At 38.3% G+C, this 18821-nt stretch overlaps 1 protein-coding gene across 1 annotated transcript in view; it reads right to left on the reverse strand.

The window, feature by feature from the left end:
* Positions 1-2238: 2238 nt before the first annotated feature.
* COBL (cordon-bleu WH2 repeat protein) overlaps positions 2239-18821 on the reverse strand; it is a 153894-nt gene continuing 137311 nt past the window's right edge. Inside the window, exons 11-15 of the mRNA XM_017814894.1 lie at positions 15081-15184; positions 11803-13826; positions 11063-11182; positions 8588-8839; positions 2239-3556 (exon numbers count right to left, since the gene is read on the reverse strand). Coding sequence (XP_017670383.1) covers positions 3539-3556; positions 8588-8839; positions 11063-11182; positions 11803-13826; positions 15081-15184 — 2518 coding nt within the window. The 3' untranslated portion in view covers positions 2239-3538. The remainder of the gene's footprint in view (positions 3557-8587; positions 8840-11062; positions 11183-11802; positions 13827-15080; positions 15185-18821) is intronic.

Raw genomic sequence — 18821 nt, forward strand, 5'->3', positions numbered from 1 at the left:
TGTAAAAGTTGTTAATTAACGGTTGCAGAAGCCAACTATTTTTCATACTGCACCAACAAAGAAACAATTTATAAACATTTCATTCAGACAAACTGATTCAAATCAAGATTTGTGCAGATCTTTGGATTCAAAATAAACCTTGTGCTTAATGTTAAGCAGCACCCAACAACAAAACTGCTTCTTTCTTTTCTGAAGAGGTTAGAGGGAAAGCTATCCCAGGGTGGCATTTTCCATTGTTTCATAAATGCATCTCTTGTTCTCTTCCTTTTAGTACTGATGAAGTGTTAATTATTTTGGCTGTAGTACAAATTGTGCAAATCACTTGTATGAGTCGGGGAAGTTGGACTCTGCCATGTCTTAAACTCTAGATTGATGTGCATGTCAAGGTCTTCAGGTCCAACACTTTGCATGACTAGCATCAGAAGTCTGTTTCTACAAGAAAAAAGAATCTATAATGGTGGCCTGTAAATCAAATAGCTCATGCAGACAACCAATATTATTTAAAATTAAAATTTAATCTAATCAGAGAGATTTAATGCTGGCTTAATGGTTGAGTAATACTCCAAACTAAAGTTTTAAAAAAATGTAAATAAAAACAAGTAAAAAAAAGGGAGGGGAGACATACAAATTTTTATTTGAGACATTAGACTGGACTTCTCTAAGCTCTGAACATTGATTTATATCTGTAGAAGAAATAAAGATACAAAATCCAAATTCTCCATTCAGTTTCCCTGGTGATACCATTTTTTCACCTCCTTTTAGTCTCTTACTAAAAAAGATAATATAAAGGGTTGGATGAATCAGGCATGCATCAGACTCTTTCCTCTGGTTGAACTGAGGTGAGAGCATGTGGGGACAATCTGGGCTGAGAGATACACTAAGGAAAAGGGGGGCTCGCTGTCCTTTCAGTCCTTCAGGAGCAAAAGCAGCCTGCAGACTGTGCAGCTACAGGTGCCTTTATGGGATATGTCAGGGACTAACCTCGGCAGCATGTGTACCCCTAGACACAGGCTGTGTCTGCAATAGCAAACAGTGTGGGGCAGTAAGAGCAGCCATATAGATGAAAATACTTGGTGCTTAAGACACATTGTCTTTAACAGAGATATTTCAGGGCTTTCCTTCTAACTTAGGACGAGTTAAACGTTATTACTACTAAAAGCTTTAATAGAAAGTAACTATATGGAAGAGTCATACCTGTAACTAGGTTTCATTATAAATGAGTTTATAATAAGATCTGTATTCACTTCGGGTTAAACTGAGCTGTTACCAAGAATTCAACAGCACCTAGATGATAACGTAAAAGCAGGCACAACTCCCATCAATATGAGAAGGGAATGAACAGCCAGCCTAGATTTCCTACTGTAGACAGTCGAACTCCCCCTCAATTTCTAGTTTGAGGTGTGACTGAGACATCAGGATTTTTTGTAATTATTTTTTTGCTGTCACAGTGAAGATGACATCTTATCTTGTTTTTATGGTGTTTTATCCATGAGAATTAAATACTCAGAAGTTTACCCAGGAATAACACTTAGAAACTTTAGTTCTGTGCAGTGCCAGCATCCAGAACTAGAACCTTTGCACTGTGAAGCCCAGAGGATACTATCATCTAACAATCTAGTTTTGAATCCCTTACACTGAAAAGTAAGTACTCATATAGCATATTACACTAAAAGGGTGCTAGTAAGGAGAGGCTACACATCCAGGGCTTTCAGGCAACACTAAGAACAAGAAGGAGACCTGCACTGAATTTTGTCTTGCAACACCTAACAAAGGAAGCTCTATTTCCTGCTAGTGGGACTATCTGCAGCATTCAAACTTACGAATGACTAAATCGTTTTCTGTGATAACATTTTCAATGCTAGTATTTCTGATCTTCAGCACGCTGAGAAGACTTTTAAGGCAAAAGAAGGCTAATCACAATCAACAAAGGTTATCTTATTTATCCTACGGTGAGACAGAGCACCTTAATTCTGAATATATTAGCTTTCCTAATGAGGAAATGGAGCATTATCAGCACTGCATCATTATTGAAATGTATATTAAGTGACATGTTGATTCTAGTTGGTGATTTCTACTGCATTACTAGGTTGTTAGTTGTGAGCTCTTTCCTGGCTTGAGACATTTTATATTAGACTTGAGATATCAAGCACAGCATACTGGTTTGCTTAAGTCCATCTCTAGTTCTAATTTCTTTCTGTAAATGGAAAATATTTGGCAAAAAGACCATTTCAAGCCATGTCAGGTTTTGATTTTGTTTTTATTTGTGGCACTAACAGATATCAATATTTTACAATATATAATAATATATAATATATAGTCACATTAACTGCAGATGGCTAAATATTCTTGTGCTTTCAACAGTCCATAACTATACATTTTAAATTCCAGCTCAAAAAAAAAAAAAAGAATCTGCCAGCACTCTAGTCTATGATTATAAAAATGTAAATGTACAAACTTCCTCTTCTTCAGTGTCATTACAATATAGGAAATGTGAAAAAGCATTTTCATTTGTCCTTTTTAAGTTAATCAATTTAACGAAATATTTTCAAAATATGTACAACAACTACCAAAGTAGTTAACATTTGAAAAAGATGCTGCTATAAATACTTGTGAGACAACATACAACAGCCATACAAATTAGAAATAAAGGGCCAACTTATGCACGACCTGAACAAGAGTCCACAAAAGTCCTGGTTACTGATATAAACCAGCTTCACTTCATTTTGCAGCGCAGGAATGAATTCTACATCTTGGACCTCTAAGCAGGACTCTGAATCTTATTTAAAACCTTCACAGTCTGTTGCAAATAGAGATCCTTTAAGGTGGCTCAATATTTCTGAAGTGCCATGAACGTTACTAGGGTTCAGCATATCTCTGCACATTAGCATTCTATACGTCATATCCCATAAGTAACTTTGCAGTAGACACTGTCTCACATTCATTATTAATTGCCTGCTTTCTCAGAGCTCCACCAGAGATACAAAGTTAATTTAATTTTAAAAACCAGTGACTCCAGCATATGACAACTTAGGTACCATAACTTTTTTCTTGTGATTGTTTTTTATAGACCTTTATTCTGATTTTCACTCCAACCATTTACAGTCCTTTTTGAAATCAAATAAGAAGCAAGTAAATAGTTTGAAATAGTTTGAAATATTTTTAACAACTTAAAATGAATATTACTTTTCAGATAGCTGGTAAAGTTTTTAATTTTGCCCATAAATACAATTAAGTATTAACACAGGACTGCACAGTGTTTATATTCTTATTAACCTGCCAACAAGAATGGTTTATTGGCAACTTTAAATATTCAGAGGCAAAACACAATTCCTTGGCACAGAAGCTTTACAGTAGAGCAACATATTTCCCCCTTAGAACCATTATGCAGGAACACACAGAAAATTAACTACAGCTTATTTTGGCTTGTAGACGAGAATATACTAAACTTCTTGATGTTTTTTGCCACTTCAGAGCTTGAACGATGATTATGGATGCATACGGGGTTAGATTTTCCAATTATCTGTTCTTTTTATACGATTTAAACAAGCAGAGGGACCTATAACAAAGAAAAGCACATGATCATTCAAGATATTTTTAAACCTCCAACTGTTGATATTGTTAACCAAACATTCTCCTGTGAGGCTGCTTTCAAGCTTGGTCTCTTCATCTGCTCCTTGGGACTACTTAAAGCTTATCTGTTGTTTTCTAGCTGTATCAGTTGTTTTAATGAAAGGTGCTATCCTTCTCTAAAAACCCCACAACTCATATATACTTACGTATGTTGCAGCTATTTAGGTTGTAATTACAGGATTTCTGGAACACAGATGATGTATTTTTCTCTGAAAGTCCTTCATTGTGGAATGAACAGAAACCCAGGCTATAAGTATGCAACATCTGACAGTCAAAATCTATTCTGTGTCAGCTAGCTGTCACTGGCCATAAAAATCAATTGATGAATACTTTGCTTCCTGATTAAATGAAGGAAACTCCCAATGGCTTTGATTCAGGAAAATACTTAAACAAATGTTTATCTTCCTTCCCAGTCCTCAGGTCATCTAAGCATATGCTTAATTTTAAATTCATATGCTAAGGTGCTCTTCCAAATTCAAAGTTACTAAGCTTTGATTCTATCATAGAGATATACATTAAGGTCAGCGCAAAAACTAAACAGGAATCATGTATTTGATCAAGCCTAAATTTACCATTTTGGCCTTAGTATCCATGGCAGAAACTTTATTCTTGAGGAAAAAAATAGGTTGTGATATAAATTATTAGGAAGGTGAAGAGTTCAAATTATTTTCAAGTTTTATCTTTCAATTCAAACAGCATGCAAATGCCTGCCTCTCATTGTGCATGGGAACTAGAATCGCTTCATAGGCTCATTTGACTACCTGTATATCAAGCTTGGCCAACCTTAACGTGGGGGCTCCTGCCCCATTTCCAGCCTACCAAAGCCAACATTAACTGTGGCTTTGATTCTGTAATCCTGTCATTGCACCCACAGATACTAATGGTACGAAACAGTATTTGTTCATTCACAATTATATATCTCTGCTTATGTGAGAACAGTCCACTGCTTTACATAAAGGTATAGAACTAGGCCATGCTTCCTAGAAGACACTCAATGTGCCATAATTCAGATCAATGTGTTAATTGTTGATAACCAACTCCAAATTATCCCAGTGTACACCATGGACTCATTGTAATGGTGCAGTAATTATCTTACCTGGCTCCTTTGATTGCCAACAGAATGATACACTGCACGTATCAAGAGTTCACATGACCTAATGCCTATGCCAAACATTGGCATGAATGCTTGTGGATACTTTGATGGAGCCAAATTAATTTTTAAAATCTCAGTGAGCAAACAGAAAGGGCTGCTTTGGTGCAACTCTTTGTTAGAAGATATATGGAATCTGCAGAATCTCCCTTGCACATACCATTAAGTGGTCTACAGAAATCATTTTATTGTGAGCCTGTTCTTCAGAGATATAACTTACCTTCCCCACCATTTGCAGGCACATTCCCCTGTAGTATTTCTACCAAATCCCCGGGTACAACTCTACCTAAAATGAATGGACGGCATATAATCTAAAGGAACTTTTATAGCTTCTCTTCTTTGGTAAGATTTTTAATCCTGCATGGACTTGTGCTGCAACTATACCTACAGCTAGACATCTAACAGGTTATTTGCATGTGTAGTTATGTTTTTTTCCACAGATAATCATAGTAAATCCTAAAGGCAAGTTACACAAAACCAAAAATACACATGCATTGATATACAGAACTTCAGAAATCTAGCTAGGTTATTTTGCATTTTCTGAGATGGGAAATAGAAAGTTAAAAACTGGACATACAGATCTTCACTATATGATTCTGTTTGACACAACTGAAGGAAAACACTACTTCACTTTTAACATCAGAAGCTACAAATGGTACAGCTCTATGACCTCAGTTTTGCCCACCAGAATTAGCCAAAATCTGGTCTCAAATCAGCTATTTATTTCCTAGATCAACTGATTCTCCTTTGCACATGAGGCAGACTGCGTGGCTGGGAAGCAGGCTCCTCGCCAGTGAGTTACGTTCATTTCTCAAGACAATTAACCACCAAAGGCACTGGGGCAGTCATCACGGTTGGTGGCTTTGCTTGATACCACCTCCCTAACTTGCTGTTATACTTTGGATGTGTTGAACAACTGTCAGGTTCCTTGACAGACCATTTCAAAAAATGAAGAAAAAGGTTACTTCCTGCACTTTGTCAGGTCTTTTCCAGTTGGGTAAATAAGTTCATCCTGTTTCTGTGAAATGCCTGTGTCTCCGCTCCCTTTAGGTAGGATCTGTAGTGTAACCACTTTCTAGCAGGTCTCTGAACTGCTCTGCACTGTGGATGAACCATTTTACTGAGCAGGCCCAACTGGGGACAGCAAGAGTGTGGACAGCAAGAGTGTGCAATAAAACAGAAGTCGTTTCTTCAAAACAAAGGGTGATTTATTTGCCAAAGTAGGCACAGTACTCCAAGAAATGGTTTAAAGAAGAGCCAGGAGACTTAAGCACGTACTGTCTTACCTATACTTAGTATTTTCCTCAAGCACCTATTTCTGCTCTAGTTTGTTTTGGCTGACCCACTTAGAGACTGTGCCGTGCAGACCCTGACTCTCAGCAAGGCAAGGTCAGCCTCCAGCAACTTCTCTCCTCCCTTCCTGCATAGTGGATCTTTTAACCTTAAAGTTCATGACTTTAGCAAATAGCTGTGTAATCAGGGGAGGAGTGGAGGAGTTGGCTTTTCACAGATATTACTAGAGCTCAAATGTTTGTTGGGATGCTCCTTATCTAGGCACTTGCTTGCCTTTTACATTTGGTTCCACTGACAGTCCTGTTTGATCTGCTTCCATTGCAAATATTCCTTCAAAAATAAGCACTAAGTCACACATAACTAAGGAATACAGATTCTTCCCAGTTCTCCACAACATTACCCAAATAAATGACCTTGCTGTCAGAAGCCCTTGTCCCAGAAAGCTTTGAGAAGACAATGGAAGAGAAACAGACGCCATTACTGAACTGAACTAGCTACTCTGCTGTTTAATTGCTGCAACCAAAATCTTATCAAGGACATGAGATCTCAGATGTCAAAGTGTCAAGATGACTTTTGTGTATACAAGGCTAGTTTCCATATCCAGCATCTGAAAGAACAGCACAGTAGTAAGAAAATAACACTCTGTCTTGGACAAAACACTGCTCTCTCTTTTATTTTCATAAAAGACCTACATAATGCCACATACTCTTCTGTTGTTTCAATGTCAAAACTCCAAAAAATTACTCTGTCTTGGAAATGAAACAAGACAGGCACAGTATTTAGCAGAATACATGAGAATATCTGGCGTATTTTCATGGCCTGCACTGGTTATCCAAGTGTTTTGAAATAAATCCACAAAGAAATGGTAAAGACTCGGTTTCGTGAGAAGAGCTACTGATTGCCTCAGAGACTTCCGCAAGAGCAATGCAATTGGAAGAACAAGAAATTTGGAAGGATCAAGAAAATAACTGCATCATGTATCCTTGAATGTCCAAATCCTATTTTTTTCTGTCAGTTGGTAAAGTAGGGAAATAAAGGTCTGATTTCTTCAAAATTTGTACTCTTAGAATCATAGAGTATCTCAAGTTGGAAGGAACCCATAAAGATCATTGAATCCAGCACCCTGCTCCTCACAGGACTGCCTAAAACTAAGCCATATGACTAAGAGCATCATCCAGATGCTCCTCGAGATCTGACAGATTTGGTGCTGTGACCACTTCCATGGGGAGCCTGTTCAGATGACCAACCACTCTCTCAGTGAAGAATCTTTTCCTATTGTCATCTGAACTTCCCCTGACACAGTTGCATTTCCTCATGTCCTATCACTGGTCACCACAGAGAGGATTATCAGCCACCTGCCCCTCAGCTGCCCTCCTTGAGGAAGACATTGACTGCAATGAGTTTGCCCCTTAGCGTTCTCCAAGCTGAACAAACCACGTAAACTCAGATGCTACTCATAATCTTATGCTTAACATACTTATTTTTCACATGAAAAATAACAGCACATCCAGATTTCTGATGTAATCAGAACACGCTGATGAAAATTTCCCTGAAACACTAATTTGTTTGTGCCATTTGTATGATTCTGTGGAATTTCTGGCTTATGAGAAATCATATTTTTTTGGCTACTTTCAAATGTTAAAATTTGAGCATATTTTTTCATTATCCAAAAGAAGACAAGTATGCAATGTTTACACATTTATGGCTGGCATCAGCTAAATCATGTGTTGGGAAAACTACATCTACTTTTGTACACTCCCTAAAATCCCTGGATCAAAGTCCATTCTTGGATACTGCAGTGTAACATTGGGATGCTTCCACTAAGGCCAATCGAGCTGCTTCTCTTCACCAAAAAATGCAGTGTAACTTGAGATTAGGAAGAAAAAACTTTGATCAAAGAGGTTAGTGAATTTATCCAAAAATCACACACAGGCAACTGAGCATTTAGCCATCTGGGAGATGACTGATTCACAGCTGATCACAGAAGTGAAACACATGCCATTCAATTAATAAAGTTCAGGTAGGCATTAAATTGACCTCCCAGTTTTACTGACAGCTCTAAGCACATGTGACCAAGGTGTAAGTGTTGGGAATCAATGTCTAGGACACACTACTGAAATTAGGAGAGAGTACTTATTTATAAATTTGCTTCAGGGTCTCATATCTGATCTTTCTTAAGTTCACCTTGTCTAAAGGACATACAGCATTATCTCAGATATACAAGAATGAAAAGGCAATGAAAATACTTTCTGAAATTATACACATGCTCCTGATTGTCTCTTTTAATAAAAAGTATTAACTATTCAAATTGTTGCATATATGCATAGGTGTGTTTCATTAGCTGTCCAAAGGTTTCAAATACATTCCTATCTTTGATTCAGCTAGAGAAAACAGTACATGTACCTTCTCCTGCTGGAAGAAAGAAATGCGCATCTAGAACAGCTTAAAAATGTCTCTGAAAACACAGCTAGCATACGTTGTTTCATCCACAGTAAAATATAAAAGTACATTTACCTTTCTTAACTTTGCTGCTGCAGCACCAGAGCGAATGGCCTCCATTAGAGCTTGCCTTGCCTCCAATGGGTTACCTGTAACTGTGGCAGAGGATTTAGGAGCTGCTGCTGACAGCTGAATGGGAGGTGGTGGTGGCGGCTGGGCAGGGGCAGGTGGGATACAAAGCTGCTCTTCCTGAAGGTCTTCTGCCTTCTGCAAGGATAGTTCTGCGTCCCTAAAACGCTGCAGCTCTTCAGAGGCCAAAGAGGAGATCTGCTCACGAGGCAGTTGAAAGAAGGTGATTAATATCAAGCATGGCTAAACTGTAATTATTTGACAGTTGATGCACTTTCATTTTGCTTGAATGATGCAAAACACATAGAACCTTTGTTTGCTCATGGGGTCAAACATCTGTTACTACTCACTCACATCACTCAGCTGGGCTGATTACTAGCATCGAGATTTTGGCATTGAGTCTGTCTCAGAAACTCAATCTATTTACTGTGAGATCCAGCATCCTGTAACTCTTCTTGGCATGTAAGGTAAGAGAGAAAGTTGGACTCGGTATTAATTTAAAAACAACCACAACGGTTTTGGAATCAGGGAGTATATTAAAGCTGCAATAGCCACCCATGAATCTAATTACTTTTTTGCAGTCTAGGCTGCACAGAAATAATCTCAGATGACAGGGATGCTCTTCCAGAACTGAGTTCTCAGACATAGCTTCATTGAAAAAAATGCCATTAAACCCAAAGTTTCCAGCCACACTTGAAAAAGAAAAAAAAAAGGACCAGAGAGAACTATGTGAAAGCACTGAGAACAAAATCAATTGATTCTTCTTCCAAGTGTATTTCTGTGGAATTTCTGAAACTAAAATCTCTGCACAAGTTAACAGCTTGGAAACTCATCCTGCTTCAAGTGCATGCACATGAAAAAGGCAATCTTGCAGACTAAGCCAGCTTTTCCATCAACTGTCTCAAGAGATACTTTTGCCATTAACACCATTACTAGTAACAATCGTGATAAATTGTTAGTAATTACAATTATCTGGCAATAACTAGGAAATTCAGTATCATGGGCCACATAGGAAGTTTCTAAGCAGATCTATTAGAATTCTCAGAGAAATTGAGACATAGAACTTCTGTGGTGAAAAATTAAAGGATTCATCTCCCATCAAATAATCCACAGAAACCTCCTGTATTCTATTCCCTCACTGCACACAAACAATATAGATATATAAGTATAACATCATATTAGATAAAAGACGAACATTTGAGATAACATAAAAAGGACAGCCCTTTCATCATAGCACGTCTGCATCGTGCCCTGTACACATACAAACATGGTCATTTAACTAGCACAGGTGACACAGTGAAAAGGAAGTGCATCGTTTCTAGGCATCTTTCTCTAAAATTATGGCAAAAGCTTCTCTGCCAAGAAGTCTCTGTGATGACACACTATCACTTAATTGTCAGACCCTCTTTTACACAAATTTACATTTATGCCCAATGAATGCAGAATGCAGTTCAGTATATGTGCAGATTGTTGCTGGCTAGCACATCCTGCTCACAGGCTCAGAGTAAGCTGTACCCTACCTGCAGCAAGTGCAGAAAGATATTTAGGGATGAAGTAATTCCCTAACACAGGAAGAGACATTTTCTGTCTAATGCCAGCTATCTGAATATGTGCTAATGAACTGAGTCATTGCATGAGGGAAATGGGAACCTCCTTGCCAATACACATCTTTGGCTGGATTAGTCAACTGAGTGAAAACTAAGCCTAGAACAGTATAGGTTTTGGCTATCAGGAATAAGAGATGCTTTAGTGATTAGGTAAATCAGAGAGAAGGAATCATCCTGCTGTAGTGAATGTTGATGGAACACCAAAATCAATTACTTGCACGCTACTTGCATGCACCATGTTAGCAGATAAACGGCATGAAGAAGCTCTAGTGTGTTTTCAGGTAACTGGGACTGGATGTATATGGTAGGTAATGCAAATATATTAATCTAACTGCATACTCCTAAAGTACAACTTCTCTATTCAGAGAAGTTGTGGATGTCCCATCCTTGGCAGTGTTCAAGGGCAGGTTGGATGGCGCATTGAGCAACGAGATCTAGCGAGAGGTGTTTAAGGTCCTTTCCAACCCAAACCATTCTACAATTCTAAATGTACAATTCTACAATGCCACCTAAATGAGAAAATGAGGAACATTTGATGTCTTCTATGTACACTCCCTGTAATTGGTTTGGATTTCTATGTCCTTTCTAAGTTAAAAGCACACCATTTGAAAGAGTTTAAGTTTTATAGCAGAGGATAGAATTGGACTTGCGATACTCTCTGCCTAAGTCAGATCTGGTCTTCTGTCATATAGTTTCCCCCTCAACTTCTCCCTTTGCAGCATGATGTTTAGTTTGTGGCATATCTGGGTGTATTTAAAACACCCAGTAGGAACAGACTGCACTTTAAAGATCACTTACCGTCTTGATTTCTTACCTTTTTCAGCTTTGAGGTGCCACTGTGGCCTCTAATTGCTGCTAGCAGGGCTGAGCGCGCATTCTCTGGCTCAGCATATGAGGATTTCCTGTGATTGCCATTTAGTGCACTGTTTGAAACCTAGAATATGAAAGGAATAAACCTCACATTGTTATTAGATATTTACTTAGAGATAGCTTGGAAACACTTTTTGGCATTTGTACCAGAATGCAAACTATGAAGACTAATCAGTCTGTCTTTTTTTGGGCCTGCTTTTAAAACCCTTACTCACACTGAACAGTGAGGATATGTGTAGATAGTAATGCTGTACTTAGAGATGCAGTCTCATATCCCCTAAGCATGAAGTCAGTGGCAAACAATTATTATGCCCTAGTAATACAAAATGCAGTTTTCTTTCATTATAGTTATTCACAGGTTTCTCCACATTGTGTGTTCCTGTTTTTACATAACATACTGAAATGAGGGTTCAGTTCTTAGACTAACCTCAATTACCTCTCGTTTATGCTGTGTCTATGCACCCTCTGCCTCTTCTAGCTAGTGCAGTAGCCGTGGTGTTGCATAATATGCAGGATATGCAGAATAAGCAGCAGCTTGGTCTGTATTTTGCCATTATAAATTTTTCAAATGCCTTGTGTTCTCCAGCTCACCAGCAACTGTACCAGTTATAAAACCTCTGGTGTCTGACAGGGTGAATACAGGGCTCTGCAGTCTGAACAGGCTAAAAAATGTTTCCACTTTACCTTTCTGAGTTTCTCCTTTCCCCCTCCTGTTTGAATTGCTTCCATTAGGGCACTGTGCAGTGATGTGTCTTTTGGAACTGGTTTCTGGATGACAGGTTTGAACTTCTTCTTTGGTCCAAAGATATTGGTCTGCACATTAATATCCACTTCACTGACAGCATTAATATCTGAATCATCAGGTTTCTCCTCCTGTTCTGACTCTGCATTTGCTGGTGCACCGTTTAACTCAGATGACGCTTTAAACGAATTAACTTGAACACCATTAGCAGGAGGCCATTTAGCGACTCGCAAAGATGAGCTGAAAGAGGATGGGACTCCTTGGAGGTCAGGAGACTTAAGAGATGAGGCTGAATTAGTAAGGATCAAAGTCTCACATTTCTGGTCAAACGTGAGACGTGTCTTTTTCTCTGCTATACTTTGTTTGCTGTTTAAACCACGATCCTCTTCTGCAATGTTGTTATCCTTTGAGGAGGATTTAGTAAGTGGGACACTGCCATTCTTTTTATAGAAACTCAGAGGAGTTGCTTGATTTGGTGCCCTGATACTAACTACTTTGTTTTCCAAGCCAGAATTATCACCAGGTGTAAACCTGTGGGATGCTTTCTGACTGCAAGTAAAAACACTTGAAAGTGTTTCTCTTGTTTCTGCTGACTCTGTTTCCACAGGGCTATATTTGGCCACAATAATACATTTTTTTGGTGAAACTTCTGCTTCAGTCTTAACCTCTCCTGCCCCTTGCTTGTTTTCATCTTTCTCATGATACTCCACAGAGTCAGACTTAAAGGTAGTTGCATTGATGTGTCTTGCAATGGCAGAGGCAACATACTGACTGGAAGTTCTCCTATGTGGCTTTACAAATGGAAGTTCCAGCTTTTCCTTATTAATGGTTGGGGTTGCTAATGGTGTTACCTGAGACTGTGTAACTGGAAGAGGTAGTTTGGTCCTTTCATTCTCAGACTGTCTTTCGGCTACCTGGGTAGTAACAATTTGTGGTGCTACAAGTTTTGGAGCTGCAAGACAGACAGGTTTGTGTTCATGTTTTACAGTAAAGGGCTTAGAGCTCGTGGTGACTGCTGACTTTTTAGAAAAATGCTCAGCAGAGTCATCACTTTGCTTTTCCATAGAACTTGACCTCCAGAATGCCTTCACTTTCCCAATATGAATTTCCTCACTTTCATCAGAAGAAGAACCTGGTATGTGTTTACTAACACCAGTGTTTGGGCTTATAAGGTTGCCTAGTTCATCTATCTTAATGGCACCAGTGGAGAGTGAAACTCCTCTATCAAAATGTCTTACTTCAGGTCTAGGAGGGACAACTTTAAAGGTTGTCAAACCCATTTTAGGTTCATAGTTCGATCCTGAATTCTGGGCACGATGACACCATGTAGGTGCTGATGGGACTTCTTCTACTTCCACTTTTTTTGCTGGTGGCCATTTGATTTCTAATTCTGATTTACTTTTTTTCAGAGATCTTTCCCTGCTACTATATTCATTATATGGATTTAGCTTCTCTTTTGCTGTATTGATTTCAGCTGTGGTCTTGGAGTGAGAGGGACTCAGCTTAGATTTACATTCCTCAGACTTCACACCATGTTTGGGAAGGGGTTCCAGTCTTAAGTTCTTTTCACTTCTTTTTTCAAAGGAGGATGTGAGAGATTCAAACATATCTCTCCGCTGTTCCACAGGCAAATGACTGAATTCATTTTCAGATGGTTGCTGATGTATTAGGTCCTTCGATGCGCATATAGCTCCACCATCTGTGTGTCCCTTATCAAAGGAACTTGCATTGTTGTTTTTATTTGTCAAGTTTCCTGTATTAACAGAGTCGATTGAGATATTTTGTGGAACCCTCATCTCCATCTCTTGATTTTCATCTGAGTTAGAGGTGCTAACTTCTGGAGCATCGTCTATGACTGTTACTGGAACAGAAATGGAAACATCTTGGGCAGCCTCAACTTTTCTTATATGTGGGTTCGATGCTTCATTGATGTAGTCAGAGTCAGAGTTACTCATACCGTCCACCGCTGCGAAATACACATACAAAATTACATATTGGCAGTATTTAAGCAATATGACTTTAAATCACACAAACAGATAGCACAAGCTTAAGCAGACCAGATATTTTAGTTATAGTAAAAGTAACAGGAGTATTTTTGTGCTTTTATTACAAAAAAAAGAGAGGTCTGGGTCCTTCTTATTGTCTGGTTGCTGATTATGATCAGCCAAATATTCCTGCAGTCCTCCTGCTTCAGCCAGTGGGAAACATACAAATACAGCTGAAAGCAGAATTTCATCTATTGTTCATACCTTATCTTTGACTAACTTATCTCAGTGATAAAAGTTTCACTGCATGACTCCGAAGGAGAAATATTTCTGAGAAACAGCAAGCAACTCCAAATTATGTTTCCCAGATCTGGTTAGTAATAACAGCCCAGCTGAAGGATTTCCTTGAACAAGCAAAAAAAGAAACAGTACTTTTATTTTTTCTTCATTCTTCTCACCCTTTATTACCAGTGACTCCAGAAGCCTCATTGTGCAAGAAGTTTAAATATCCTTTCAAATTCACTGGCATAAATCAAAGGTTACAAAACAGAAGCTAAGGAATTGCCACGTTAGAGAACTCGCAAGAAATCAAATCAGAATCTAGTCCACTGCAGAAGTATTAAAATAAAGCTAGGAAATTTTAAAAAACTATTTAATGCCATTTTTTGACAAATCAATAATAGAGAAGTATTTTTAATCCACAGTAGGAAAAAGAGGAGCACAATATGACATTCTCTCTCTTCCCACTGATTCATGTTTTCCCATTTTTAACTTTTAAATATGCCTGTTAACACAGAGGAGGTGTTGGCTACAAAAAGGTCCCATCCTTTTTCCACTTCACTATGATAAAATACAAAACAGAGCCATTGTTCATTAAACACAGAGCTAAATTCGCAACTGGTTTAGCTTCACTTAAGTCAGGGAAATTATACCAAATTTGGCCTATAATATGTGTCCATTAACTACTGTTCATCTCTTTTTGGTAGCAGACACTGAAATAGAATGATGATCGGATATGCAATTTGAAAAATATTCAGTGCAAGCCTATAAAAGGTGGCTGCTCCTGAAGCAAAGGAAGAGCAACCACTTTGGGTGGACCACATTCTGCCACAGACCTGTGAGTTGTTCCCAGTGATCTTAGTGAGAAATGCGGAGGACATGTCAGAGTACAACTGATTATTCTGCATCTACTGGTTATTTCTCTCTCTTTTGTACTTAAGAGGTAACTTTCCTACCTTCTAAATCTTCATCCAGGTCAGCCAAAGTCTGCTGGAGTTGTGCTTCAATGAATGTATCTTCATTGTCATGCTTAGCCAAAGCCATTGCTTCATCTTGTCTGCTACACGAAAGAGGAGAAAAACTTTGGGTCTCTCCCCTACTTTTTAGCTTTGCACTGTTGCTCTGAAACACATTATCATTTCACCCCCCTTGGTTCCACTGGTATTCTGAAACTCATTCCCCAAAGTATGAAAAATATGTAGCCTGAAAGACACATACCACCATACTGACACATTCACAACTAGGAAGGATCTTGGTGGTGCCTGAGCAAACTCAAGCGTACTGGCAATCAAAAGACTAGGATTAATAAAGCCTGTTGCAAAGAAACGGTTCAGCTTCACTGTGAAGTACACATTTCAGCTGGACTGCAGAAACACAGCATATGCCAAGACAAAGTTTTTGCGTATCCATACAATTGTAAGGCAGATCACTAGCCATCCTGTGCACCTGCTGTATCAATATATCTGCAACTGAATTAAATAAAAATAGCATGATAATGAAAATAAAGATAGCTAATGTACTGTTGGACAATCGCTCTTCATCCTGAGGGGTGGGAGGGAAGGAGAAAAGAGAAACTAATCCTTTGAGAGTAGCTTTTAATGAAACATAAAAAGGGACCTGATTTTGCCAGAAATCTGATGAAGTTGTACAATGGTCTAAAACAAGTCTGAAATCAAAATGAGTGCCAAGTGTTGTCTTAGCTTATCAAAAGAAGAAAAAGAAAATGAAACTAACAAAAATCCTAACAAAAAAATAACTAAAATTAAAAGAAAAACAACGTGTGGCAACCTGTTAAAAACATGAAAAAAATTAGAAAATAAAATCATGACCAGCAGAAAGTTTTTATCTAAATAATCAAAACTAGAATTTCACATTGGGCAATTCATTTTTCCCAGTTGTCTCAGCTGAATTTAAGACATCGCTGTCTGTGACATACTATCTAAGTTTTGCCCTTGTGATTAGCCTATTGAAAAAGTAATTTTCCATTCTAACCACACTTAAACTAGCTCTGGTCAGGTGAAGCAGATTTGCCCTTTTCAAGATCAAACCCTTAATAGCACAGATACTTAGAGTAACAGATGATACATTTTTTTTGTAGTTCAGCAAACAAATGAAAATGCCCGAAAATGCCATTTATCTGCTGCCTTTGAAGATATTAATTGGAATAAAAATTCGGTGATGTTTCCTGACACTGATTTAAATTATGTCCAACAATGCAGATTCCTTTTTATCTATTTGATTGTTTGATTTTTCCTTGCTCATACCAGGAACAACTGAAAGCACATGTTGAAGAATCAGGTATTTAATTTTATTTTACTTCATTATTTATTTGTTTAGCATTCACCTGTCCTTCATGTCTTTTGTAGTAGTCTTGGAGCCCAGTCCTTCTACTTGTACCTGAACTGCCTTGCACTTACAAAGCAGAGTTCAGGTATGTGGGATCAATGAAAACAACAAAGTACACCTTGAAGGAAGCCTTCCAAAACTGTCATACACACATTCTGGTGTATGTGGACATACAGACAGGATTAATTCAAGACAGCAAGGCTTCATGTGTGCCAAAGTGGTTTCATAAACTGGAATCTAAGGCAGTATTCCGCACTGATTGCTTAAATACAGAAGAAGAGACACAGTACTCTGTGACTGGAATACAATTTCTTCCAACATCTGCCGCTGACCTGAGTTTTGACAGGTCTTGAACATCCCCACAAGCCAATGTGAACTAATGATGCTCAGGATCAACACCCACAGTGCAAGATTCATCATAAACCGAGTTTTCCCTGTGATTACAAGACCAGTGGCACAAATCAGTTGAAGTCTCCCATGGAGGCAACTAGTGCTGTAAGACTGCAGTCCTTTTGTACCCTGAGGCACACACTCACACACATACACAAATCCATGAGACTACTCATTTAAGCAATTTGACAAGAAGATTTAAACTTATTGCAGCACTCAGGTTGGGAGAGAAAACTAGCAAACAAAACTTTCAACTTGAAGATGGTAGAAAGAATGAACTGAATGAGTTTCATAATGTTTTCACAGTGGAAAGTTCTAGAAAATGATTATAAAATGCACTCCTCCAAGTGCATTTTAAAGCAATTTATTTGCAAACTCAGAAAGGGCATTTTCAATGGGAGAACTGCTCAAACTGTGCACCAGCTAAGGTCTATCCAGTCTGAAAGGCAAATACCACTTTCTTCTTTATAAAGCTGGTCTTGGGGAATAGTTGTACACAGCTGGAGGCAAATAAGAGACACAGAGTGAGACTCTTTCTCTAAGTTACTGTGGAGAAGTTGCTTCCAAAATCTTGGACATTACACAACATAATTCCAAAAAGGCCATGCCAGCTCACCACTTTTTTGGTACCTGATCATATTTTTCTGTCTATTGCCTGACTGTTCTAAAATACAGCCAAAATCTGTTTTACTAAGGTTGCATGTGCTGGGCTTTTTACAGGAAATAAGAGGGACTATTAGGTTGAGAATTTTATGGGCAATTTATCTAGAAAAACATATATGGGATGAGAACAAGCATTCCTGGACTCCAAACACAGAGTGTAGGCCCATTGCACTGACCAGTTCTTTTCTCACATCTATCGGTGGGAATCTTTCAATGACACCTTATAGCAATATTATCCTCTCTTTGCTGGGCACAACAGTCAGCAGAGGTCTCTTTCATTAATCCTCTGCACTTATGCAGTGACTATATATAATTTGCCTCTCAGTCTCTGCTTCCATCTCCTTATCTAGACAACTGGGAAAATAATATCCAATTCACAGAATTTTTCTGAAGGAAAGAGAACAATGCAGTGAAAATGAAAGGATTCTTATTTGTTGTCATAGAGGGAGCTTCAGCAAAAGCAGATTTTGCATTTCTAAATCTCTAAAAGAGCTGTTGTTCAACGCATCTCCAAATTCACATTCAAAGCAAGCCTGAAGGTATAGATTAGGCACAAGGGTTTTTCTTAAAATTCTTATCACTGGTATTTTAAAATGGGATATGTGTTTTGTGAGGTGAAGGTCTGGTAGTTTCCAGTAGCTCACATGACTTACAAACATGCCTAAGATGACTCTTTCTCACAGGAAAAGGAAAACAAAAGGGCCTCTAAATTTTTTTTCCATAGCCTTCCTCCCTTCTAACCCTATATACTTTTCTTTTGTTGACAGCTCTCTTTTGGTCAGAATCCAAGAAAAATATGACTTATTTTGATACCATGTTTTACATTCTGGATAAACATTACCAGTGGCATTTTCCCATACCCGCTTTTTTTTTTTGACTTTGGGAGGAACCTGATAACCTTTATGCTGCCTTTTTGGTAAAACGTGAGGTGCTAAAAATACAGCACTGGTGAGTATTTAGCCTACGCTCGAAATGGCAAATGTGTGCAGTTCCTGGAAGCCTGTGCATATATTACTTATGTAGATTAGCAGAGATTTGTGCAAAGTGACTACTAAACTACAGCATTTAATGTTCCACTGAGCTCAGGATACAACTCCTAATTGTTCCTTGGCAGTCATTTGCACAGTTGGAGACAAAATGAAACTTACAACAGCATTTTACCAAATTAGTGCCATGGGAGACAGACATTTATGAGAAAGTTTACATTCTAAGAAGGAGAGAAAACGCTCCTATATAACTAGCTGGAAATGCTGCATTAAAATAAACCCAAACCAGTTGTAAGACAGAGGATTTAAAAT

Source organism: Lepidothrix coronata, unplaced genomic scaffold (genome assembly GCF_001604755.1).
Source record: "Lepidothrix coronata isolate B3197 unplaced genomic scaffold, Lepidothrix_coronata-1.0 Scaffold47, whole genome shotgun sequence".
In the NCBI taxonomy this organism is placed as follows: Eukaryota; Metazoa; Chordata; class Aves; order Passeriformes; family Pipridae; genus Lepidothrix; species Lepidothrix coronata.